This window comes from Aythya fuligula, chromosome 14 (assembly GCF_009819795.1).
Source record: "Aythya fuligula isolate bAytFul2 chromosome 14, bAytFul2.pri, whole genome shotgun sequence".
Taxonomy (NCBI): Eukaryota; Metazoa; Chordata; class Aves; order Anseriformes; family Anatidae; genus Aythya; species Aythya fuligula.
Window position 1 is genome coordinate 9113545 of NC_045572.1, and position 9777 is coordinate 9123321.

General features: G+C 61.5%; 2 protein-coding genes across 2 annotated transcripts; both read right to left on the reverse strand.

Annotated features, from left to right (window-relative positions):
* Positions 1 to 258: 258 nt before the first annotated feature.
* On the reverse strand, positions 259 to 1985 carry SRA1 (steroid receptor RNA activator 1). Its single transcript, XM_032197172.1, has 5 exons — positions 1915 to 1985; positions 1621 to 1740; positions 1032 to 1240; positions 717 to 825; positions 259 to 629 (listed from the first exon to the last, which is right to left on the reverse strand). Exons 1-5 carry the CDS (start codon positions 1937 to 1939, stop codon positions 436 to 438), a joined length of 657 nt encoding a protein of 218 aa, XP_032053063.1. The 5' UTR covers positions 1940 to 1985; the 3' UTR covers positions 259 to 435.
* Positions 1985 to 7202, reverse strand: APBB3 (amyloid beta precursor protein binding family B member 3). The gene is made up of 13 exons (XM_032197170.1): positions 7046 to 7202; positions 5828 to 6018; positions 5417 to 5493; positions 5124 to 5181; positions 4745 to 4891; positions 4374 to 4501; positions 4252 to 4257; positions 4055 to 4169; positions 3720 to 3807; positions 3376 to 3459; positions 3105 to 3220; positions 2715 to 2894; positions 1985 to 2463 (listed from the first exon to the last, which is right to left on the reverse strand). The coding sequence occupies exons 1-13, from the start codon at positions 7092 to 7094 to the stop codon at positions 2230 to 2232; spliced, it is 1473 nt and encodes a 490-aa protein (XP_032053061.1). The 5' UTR covers positions 7095 to 7202; the 3' UTR covers positions 1985 to 2229.
* Between the last annotated feature and the right edge of the window lie 2575 nt (positions 7203 to 9777).

The window sequence follows — 9777 nt, forward strand, 5'->3', positions numbered from 1 at the left end:
GGGCAGCTGCTGAGACCTTCTGAAAGCAGAGGGTGGAGCAGTGCACATGGGGCTGTATGGGGTCACTAACAGCCAGAACTTACAGGGCTTGGTGGGCCTGGGCCAAGCATTGAGATGTTTCTGCCCCCTCCCTGAGGCTGCCTGGACCCTGAGCTGTGCTCGGACCGATGGTGACAGCCCAGCCTGTAGCTGTGGCACAAACCAAAGATCTGTGGTAGCCGAGAGCCGACGGCGCCAAAGTTCCAGAGCAGGTCGTGAGCAGGGGCAGAGAGCGCTATTTATTGACAGGTAGTGAGTCGCCACTGCCAGGCAGTGAGTAAAATCCCCCTCAGGAGAGCGCCGGAGCCAGGAGGGTTGCCCCTTCTGGGAGTTCTTTCTGCTGGCAGCTGGAGCCAGAAGCTGCCCTGCTCGCAGTCTGCAGCTCCGTGCTGGGCTTCAGGGAGCCTCCTGCTCGGGCTGGGCCTCGGTGCTGTCGTCCCTCGGTGCAGCTGGTTCCTCGGCGGGCAGTTTCCTTGTCTCAGCTATCAGGCGCTTGACGCCTACCAGCCACTGGCTCACCTCATTCACATAGTCCACCATGAGGGAGCGGTGGATTTCGTCTGCCGTGTCCCAGTGGCATTGCTGCAGCTCTGCCAAGAAAGGGGAACCCGTCAGCAGCTCCGGGTCAGCGCTCCCATGGCCCGGGGGTGGTTTGTGTGCAACACCCCGTCCCTCACCTTGCACCAGGAGGCTCATCCTCTTCCTCACGGGGGCCGACAGCTTCCCCTGAGCCCACGACTCTTCCAGCACTGTCAGACGCCGCCCGATGTCATCGCACACTTGTTTCTGGAAGCACCAAGATGAGCCCTGGAGGGGACCTGCCTCGGGGCAGCCCTCCCAGGCAGGGGTGGCTGTCGTCACCCCAGACATCCTGGGTTTCTGGCGCGTTGCCACCCTTCCACGTTTCCCTCTGCAGGCCAGCAGCGCTGTCTCGTTTGAGCAGCCCTGCCTGGTGGGGCTAGGAGGCAGAGGAGTGAGCGTTTTGGCCTCACCTGCATCGTGGGCCGGCAGCTGGCAAGGGTCTCCCTCAGAGGGCCGAGGACAGCGTCTGCTGGCACATCGCTGCCCTCAGAGCTCTCCTCTGCAGCCGGCCTGGCGCTCTCTGTCCTCAGGGCAAGGTTAACAGGCCCAAGCGGGGGTGGCCCCAGCGCTTTGGGGGGCTGTGCTGCAGCTGCAGCAGGGGCAGTGTCTGGAGGAGCACCTGGGGAGGAGATGTGGTGTGAAGCCTCATAAAGCTCTATGACCACAGCCCAGCCAGGTGCAGGGAAATGCCATGGTGCCACCCCATAACACATGCTGAAGGGGATCTTAGCCCACCACCACCTCCTGGCTCCATCACCCCCTGGCTGCCCAGGACCCGGTTGTCCCATGGGGTTGGACGTGCGGTGCCAGCACCGCCTGGCCCGAGGGGCTGCAGCGACAGCGGGCACCAGCGCTTCTGCTCTGCACCCCGCGCCCCTCATGGGGCAGGGGGACGCTGGTCCCGATCCCACTGGCCCCAAACGCAGAGTGCCAGGGCTCCATCCCCGGCTCCATCCCCCGGGGTCTCTCTGGGCTTTGCGGGGCCCGGCGGGTGCTGACCTGGGAGAGCTCCCGGGGCGGGCACCCGGCGAGTGAGAGGAGCTCGCCTGGGCCCCGCTCCCTGCGCCTGCAGCCCGTAGGAGAACTGGGGGGGGTCGTTCCAGCCGCGCTCCTTGTTCCCTGCGGGGGCAAAGGCCAGGGTGAGAGGCTGCCGCTCGGCCTGCCCAAAAACACCGCCCCGCAGCCCGGCCCGGCCGCGCTGCGCCACCCCAGCTCCCGGCCTTCGATCCCCAGCCCCTCCCCGAGCCCTCCCCGAGCCCTCCCCGGGTCCCCCCCGGTCCCGCAGCCCCTCACCCGGCTTCACGTAGAGCTCCGCCATCCCGGCCCGGCCCCGCGCCGCTCCCCGGGGCCCTCCCGCGGGGCGGAGGCGGCCGGGGGCAGGGAGGGAGCCGCGGGGCGGCGCAAGGCGGAGCCGGCAGCTGCGTGGCGGAGCTTTATTGGGGGCGGCAGCGGCGCTGGATGGACGAGGAGGAGGAGGAAGAGGAGGAGGAGGAGGAGGAGGAGGATGATGATGATGGGGATGGGGGGGGACGCGGCACTCGGCCCGGCCGCGGAGCTCCGGCTCCCCCCCCTCTCCCGGCCCCCGGGGTCCATCCGAGCCGAGCCCCGCTAGGGCAGGTGCAGCAGGGAGTGCTTCTGGCGGAAGGCCTCCAGGAAGGAGAAGACGCCGCGTTTGCGAGGCCCGGGCCCCGCAGCCCCGCCGCTGCCCCCGTTCGCCTTCGGTACCTCCCCGCTCGGTGCCTCCCCCGCCGCCGCCGCCGCCGCCGCCCGCTGCCCCTCCAAGGGTGCGCGCTTCGGCCTCGCCCCCGGCGCGGCGGCCACCAGGCACTTCTGGTACTGCACCTGCGGGGACACGGGGGACACTTGGGGACACGGGGGGACAGGGTGTGACAGCCACCCGGCAGCAGGGCAGGACACACAGGGCCGTGAGGTGATGCCTGGCATGGCAATCCGGCACCCTCCTGACCCCACACTGCGCCCAGCCTCGCCCCCAACCCTCCTGCCAGGAGCACAGATGTCCAGGCTGGGTGGATGCTGTGGGGTGTTCGGGGAAGCAGCGTGGGGTTATCCCCCCTCCCCGGGGTGCCGCTCACCATGCAAGCCGCCTGCACCGCCTCCGAGATGGTGCCGGCGTCGGGCTCGCACCAGAAGGCCGTGCACTGGAAGTGCTGTCCCGTGTCCACGATGAGCGCAAAGGTGTGCGCGTCCCGGCCCACCCCGAGGAAGGTCACGTAGCGCACCTGGCACTCCCAGATGTGGGGCCTCTCTTCCTCCTGCTGGGACAGGACAGGCTGAGCCATCGCACGCCGAACCCACAGGGAACCCTGCAGACCTGGGCACCCCCCAGCCAGATCTCCTCCTCCCCGTGGGGGCTCGGCCGCTGTGGGCCAAGCCCTCCCCAGGGGGCTGCTTCTTCCTACCCTGGGTGCCTGCTTCCTTCAGCTGCATCACCCCAGGGCCCCCCCTTCCCTCCCTGGTCCCACCTGTGCAGGGTGCACCCTCATGGCCGTGTCGGACACGCTGATGAGGGAGGGCGTCCAGCACTCCCGCCCAGGGCCTCTGGTCAACTTCTCGATGGCCTCGTTCAGCACATCCATCCCTGGCAGGAGAGAAGCCTGGCTGCAGCTCCTTGCCCCAGCAAGGTGGCTGCTGGTGCTGGGTGCCCTGCAGGTAGCGGCCCCCTACATGGGATTTGCTCGGTCTCCCCACACACGTGGGCATTTCTCCAGCATCCGCAGGGCCAGCAGCACTTACCCATGGCCCTGGGTACGGGCAGGCTGCCGATGTACAGTGCTTCGTACTTCTGGATCGACTGCCTCACAGCATCCAGGATATCCACTGCCAAGAAAGGAGGCTTGGATGGGATCCCTGGCCCCCACAACGACTCCCAGGGTCCACCCCAAGGCCCACAGGGATGCATCAAGCCAGGCCACGACGTTCTGTCTGCTGGGCACCCCATGGCCCTGCTGGTCTTCGTGCTGGGGGCAGCAGCCCAGCAGCGCCCGGAGACCTTGGGCACGGGGAGAGCAACACAGCCCCGCAGTGCACTGGCAGGGGCACAGGAGCTGCAGCCAGGCCCTGTGCCCACGAGGTGGTACCTTGCAGCGGCAGGTCGTTAGTGGAGATGGGTTCCAGCGTGATGGCGTGTGGCAGCCTGCTGCTCGCTACTGCTCGCTCGGCCACAATCTGCAAGAGACGGAGTGCACGGGGTGCCGCACGCTAAGGGGCAGCCTGATGGCTACTGTGGACACCCAGACACCCTCCCCATGGAGGGTGAGCAGAGCTCTACATGGGGAAACTGAGGCTCACAGTGGCAGAGGCAGGGCTCCTGTGCCACCCCTCACCCCCAAGACCACCCTAAAACACCCCCCCGTGAGCACCAGGGCCATGAGAGGGCTCTGTCCACCCATGCCTGCAGGCCCTATTAGCCCACCTTGGAGCACATTTTGTGCAGGGCCTTGGCGATGCCCTTGGCAGGAACGTTGCAGTGGAAGACGTGACACTTGAGCACGCAGGTGTCCTTGTCACTGGCCACAAACGCAAAGTCCCTGCAAGGCCACGAGCAAATAAATGAGCGAGGTCCCAGCAGAAGCAGCCTGCTTTGCTGCCCCTAGCCCGACACCACGTTACCTGTCCCTGCACGTCGCAACAGGAGGGGAGAAAGGAGAGCAGATAGGTTACTGCCTGGGTTCCTTCACCCCGAACGGGCAGAGCCACAGCGAGCCCGTGTGTTCTGCCCCTGCCTCCAGCACCTGCCGTTGTTGCAGCCAACACCCCAGACGCGGATGTTGAGGATGGGCTGGCAATGGATGAGGCTGTGGTCGAGGGGGTCTACCAGGCTCATGGTGTCCTTCTTCAGGATCATCACCAGGTCCTGGCCCTGCAGAGAGTCGGGGGCACCCTCAGCTTGGCAGCAGGCCTGGGCAGCCCCAGCACACGCCCCATGTGTAGGGACAGCCCCAGCCATTCAGCCTACTGTACGTGGTCAGAGTTGGCTCTGACACCGGCACAGGTCCCTGGGCTCCCCACTCCCTCTGTGTGAGGACAGCCACCCCCAGCAGCACTGGTCCCCGGGCACAGAGGGGACACGGTACCGTGACTGAGCACCACCCCAGGCTCTCACCTCACCCCAGTTGTCTGCAGAGCCCTGGCCCTGGCACTTGCTGTTGGAGAGCTGCTGGATGCAGTTGTTGACAGCGATGCTGCTCTTGCCAGGTGCCAGGTCCTCCTCAGGGATCTCGACCCAGCCCAGCGAACGTACAGCGAAGCACTGAGCAGAAACACACCTGGGGCTTGAACGACAGGCCAGCACAGCCCCTGTCTCACGCCCCTCACCGTGCCAACACGGCCACCCCTGCCCTTGCTTCCACCTCTGTGCCTGCCAGCTGCTAACTGCATGCTCCTCTGCCAGCCCCAGCACACGGTGCTGCAACAAACCCTCTGCGCGGGCTGGGCTGGGTGCAGGAATCTTCTGGCATGCCAGGAATCCCCTGATGCAGTACCTTTGAGCTGGGCTCCGTGCTGTGCTGGAGGTCGTCTCTGTGCCAGGGCAGCGAGGTCCTGCAAAGGGACAGGGTGGTGAGGGGAATGTCCAGGGAAGTGCAGGAGAAGAAAGCCCTGGCACCAAGAGACCCCCACAGCACCAGCCGGGTGCTGTCCCACAAAGGTGCTCAACTGGAGCCCAATCTGTGTGGCTGTTCTGGGGGAACACAGCAGGGTCCAGCACCCACTGGTGGCCATGGGACACCGGTACCCCTGAGTGCCACGAGCTGGCAGAGCACGCAGGCAGCCCTACCTCCTGGAGAGCGAAGCCATGGGGCTGGGAATGGGCCTGGTTTTTGTTGGGTGCTTCACCACGGAGGCCTGGCAGTCCTGAGAAAGAAGACGAAAGGGGTGAGGGCAGCAAGAGGGGGTGTCAGGAGAGGATGTCTGCAGAGGCACCAGGTAGGAGGCCTCCCTCCCAGGACAGCAGTCTCAGTTCACGGGCAGCCTGAGAAGAACCAGGATAGGATCAACACGGGCCCTCCTGAAGTCCTTCAATGGGCTTAACCCTGACCAGGAGCAGGACTTTGGGGTGACAGAGGGAGTCCTGCTCCAAGGGGAGGCAGGACAAGGTACCCAGAGGGTCCTTCAGCAACCCACCCCCTTCTATGGCTGCCTTCTGCCAGGTAGTGGGAACCAACACTCCCCTGCCCACATCCCCTACCGTTTCCTGGAGTGTCTCCTCTCCATCAGCCTTCAGGCACCCTCCTGGGCTCGTGGTATGTGCAGGGTGCTGCCACTGCGTTGTGCCAGTGGGCACGTGCCAGTAGTAGGTGCCCAGAGTGTCATGGATTTTCCTCCAGCCTGGGGGGAGGTCTGTGTCCATCTCCAGGCTCTGGTCACTCCAGAGGTTGTCTGTGCAGGGAGAGCGTGAAGCAAAGGGGGAAAGCTCCCACAGCTGCTCCCAGCTGCAGGGAGCCTTGAGAAGCAAGCAGCTTTGGCCAGCAGGGAGAGGGTCATGCAGCTGCCTTCAGGGCACAATGTGTTGCCCCAAAACACGGCTGAGCACAGGGTTTGGGAGAGGAGTGCTGACCAGGAAGGTTTACAGGTATGCCAGAGAGGCTGCAGTAGCAGCAGACCCCAGGGCACCATAACCAGTGCAGGCAGTCGCCTCCCTGACATCTGGAGGAACGGGGTGACCCCACCATGAGCACAGAGAGCTTGGGCAGCCTGAAGCTGTCAGGAGGCCTTGCCAGGGATGTTACCGTGCTGACTGCTAGCCCTGAGACCCTCTGCTAGCACTCAGGTCCCAGCTCTTTGCCAGCACTCCGGGCTGCCCGAGCCTGGCTTCCTCCCAGCTTCGCTGGGGAAAGGCACAGACCCTCCTCCCCGCACCTCCAGCTCCGAGGAGATTAAGCAAACGAGCCCGCGGTACGGATAAATAACCAGATCTGCTCCTGGGCGTGCGGCTAAAAATACCCAGAGGTCGCCGTGCCCCTTTGTGGGTGCTTATCCCCGGGGGGCTGTGCTGGCCTGAGCATAACCACACCGCTGACAGCGGCCCTGCCACCACCAGCGGGGCTGTGCTCACCCCGCTCCGAGCCCTGCACCCCGTGGGCTGCCTCCTGCGCCCCGTCTGCTCTCGGGGTTCTGGCTGCAGACCCAGGATCTGCCCCCTCCACCTCTTTCTGCACGCCCCCCCATCTCTCTGTGCCCTGCCCGTGCCCTTCCTCCGGGCAGCGGGGAGCGCAGCAGGAGGCAGACAATGGCGCAGAGCCCGCAAGGGCTGCGCCCAGCATCTCCTGCAGCAGCCGGGCAGGGCCGAGGGGCTCCCCAAAGCCCCGCACCCCCCGTCTGAGCTCGGGAGGGTGATGGGGGGGTCCCCGACCATCACCCTCTGCACGTCCCGGCCCCGTTCCCACCCCTTTTAGCCCCGGCTGACCGTCGCAGTTGACGAGGATGATGGCCAGCATGTAGTCCTTGCCCAGCATGGCCCCGGCTGCCGGGCCCCGGCTGCGGCAGGGGCTGGAGGGGAGCGGGGGCAGCGCCCTGGGGTGGGGGGGGGGGGGGTCTGCGGCTACCGGGAGCCGGAGCGCAGGGAAGGGGCCGGGAGGGAGCGGTGGGAGGGCGGTGTTTGGGGTAGGAGGGGACGGGCTGGGCGTGGAAAGGGCGTGGGGGGAGGCTGGGGGGGGGATTGGGAGCGATTGGGAAGCGAGCGGAGGGGAAGGGGAGGAGGCGGCTGAGGGTGGGGGTCCCGAGCCCGGGGGTGCTGGTGTGGGAGGTTGTCAGGTGCAGGTGTCGGTGGGGAAAGGGTATTTGGTGTGTAGGGGCAGGGAGGGAGGGGTTTGGGGTGTGTTAGTGGGCTCAGATGGGCTCTATCCCACCCCGTGTGCCCTCGGGTTCGTGCTTTCCCCTCCCCACGCCACAAGGCTTTTTCCATTCCCGTGCCCTAACACGGATCACCCCTTTCCCATTCCCTCCACGCTTATTCTGCATTAACTCTCCCTCATGCATGCTCAGATCCTCGCCATTTAGGGGGAAATCGGAGGATTTGCACAGGTCTAAAGACAACTGCCCGTGGTCCAACCTCTTCCAGGCAGTAACAAACCACCGGGCTGTGGGTGCCCGTCGCGTTCCTGCTTTCACGCAACGTGCAGCGCTTTGCATTTCCAGTTTGAGGCTTCTTTTTGCCATGCTGTCCTGAGCTGACAGTCTTAGCTCGGTACCTGGGGACAGAAGCTCTGGATACATTTGTTGTGCATCTCAATTTCACGGAATCATAGAATGTCTCGGGTTGGAAGGGGCCTTAAAGATCCTCTGACCCCAACTCCACCATAGGCAGGGGTGCCACCAGCTGGATCAGGTTGGCCAAGGCCCCATCCAGCGTTGCCTCGAACACCTCCAGGGATGGGGCATCCACAACTTCTCTTGACACTTGTTCCAGTGCCTCACTACCCTTACCGTGAAGAATTTCCTTCTAATGTCTATCCCCTTTTGGTTTACGACCATTCCCCCTTGTCCTATCATTATCTACCTGAGTACAGTCCTTCACCATTTTTTTTTTATAAGACCCCTTTAAGTACCAAAAGGTCTCAGTGAGGTCTCCCCCACTCCTTTTCCCCATGGAGCTCTCCATGTGCTGTTACACACAGTCCTTCCAAGCATTAGGTGCCCAGTGACATGTTCCAAGGTGGTTTGCAATCTGTCTGGCCAGCCCATGATGGCTTCTTATTGTTTCCTTCCACACATCCAGAAGCTAGGAGTCCACGTAGGGCTTCTTCTAGCCTGGATGTAGCATATATTCTTGAGAGCCTCCCATGCCAACTCGTCTGCCCTGCTTCTTTCCATGCATGGCTCCCCACAGAGCTTGTATTTTTTGGAAGTACAAAATAAAGTTTTCATGTACGTTTCCTTGCTTTCAGCTAGGCCTGCCATTTTTGCTCAGAGCTCAGCCCAATTCGTGCGCTCTGTGGGCTAACATGCCCTTGATCTCATGAGACTGTTTCACAGTACCCTTCCCTCCTATCTGCTCGTCTGCTGGCCTAAAAAAGGCACCAGCTCCATAATCCAATTTGGTAGCAATCTACCATTATTTCTGTCTTTTTATCTTCTGTTGAAATCTGTTTTCTTGGCTGCAAGCTATTTTTTTTCTTTTATTTCTTTATGAGGAACAACTGAAGGAATTGAGGCTGTTTAGCCTTGGGAAAAGGAGGCTGAGGGGAGACCTCATTGCTCTCTACAGCTACCTGAAAGAAGGAAAGAAGGAGGTTGTAGTGAAGTGGTTGTCATTCCTTTTTTTTTTTTTTTTTTTTTTTTTTTTCCAGGTGACAAATGATAGGATGCAAGGAAACAGTTTCCAGTACCACCGGGGGAGGTTTGTCTTGGATATTACTTGTTATAGTAACTTATTACTTGTGATATTACTTGTAATATCACAGTGTGTTCTTCTACATGTTTCCTTGTCCTTAGTGCATCTGAATTTTATAGAATGCTTCTCAAAACTGGGCTTGGATATTCAGACATGTGGCAACAACTCTGAATCAAATTGTTCTGGTTTTTCTTCCTGCTTAGTAGACCTGTCAGTGACCTCCAAAGAAGAAATGAAAAAGAGAAAGTCTGAAGATGCCAGATCAGAAACCCTGTCCCAACAAACACTTGCTTGATAAAGCACTTGGTTACATGTCTAAAGGCTAATCAAAGGAAATGGAAGAAATAACAGCAGGCAGAGAGAGCCCTGTAACCTACTCAGTGAAAATGGAGCACACTAAATAGGCTGATCCTCATATCATCAGAGAACAGTCCCTGGTGCCATGGGTGATCCACCCCTGCATCATCCCTGGTGCAAAACCCACCAAGGTGACTCGCTGAAAGGAACTGTCTCCTGGTAATGTCATGAAGGGCAATTATGGCCTACAGCGATATAAGACATTATGGGATGCAGAGGGAGAATTTAGAAATGGAACAGAGCAGAACCTAGGGACTGCATGAAAATTCATATGGGATGTTTAGGGGAACAGACATAGGAAGGGGAAAAGGTGGGAGGGATGAACACGGCAATCCAGATATGGGAGGGATGAACACGGCAAAACAGATAAAAAAGAAAAAAAAGAGAAAAGGAGCCAGTGGCATGTAAACAGGGGGCAGGTAGGTATGCTTGACTAACAGAGCATTTTG

Excerpts from the sequence above, each read along its gene's own strand:
- SRA1 (XM_032197172.1), bottom strand. The coding sequence starts at position 1,939 with ATGGCGGAGCTCTACGTGAAGCCGG. Across the intron at positions 1,741-1,914 it reads GGAGCTCTACGTGAAGCCGG|GGAACAAGGAGCGCGGCTGG; the intron begins GTGAGGGGCTGC and ends TTGCCCCCGCAG. Across the intron at positions 826-1,031 it reads GCTGCCGGCCCACGATGCAG|AAACAAGTGTGCGATGACAT; the intron begins GTGAGGCCAAAA and ends TGGTGCTTCCAG.
- APBB3 (XM_032197170.1), bottom strand. The coding sequence starts at position 7,094 with ATGCTGGGCAAGGACTACATGCTGGCCATCATCCTCGTCAACTGCGAC. Across the intron at positions 3,460-3,719 it reads TAACGACCTGCCGCTGCAAG|TGGATATCCTGGATGCTGTG; the intron begins GTACCACCTCGT and ends CTTTCTTGGCAG. Across the intron at positions 3,221-3,375 it reads GCCCGTACCCAGGGCCATGG|GGATGGATGTGCTGAACGAG; the intron begins GTAAGTGCTGCT and ends CTCTCCTGCCAG.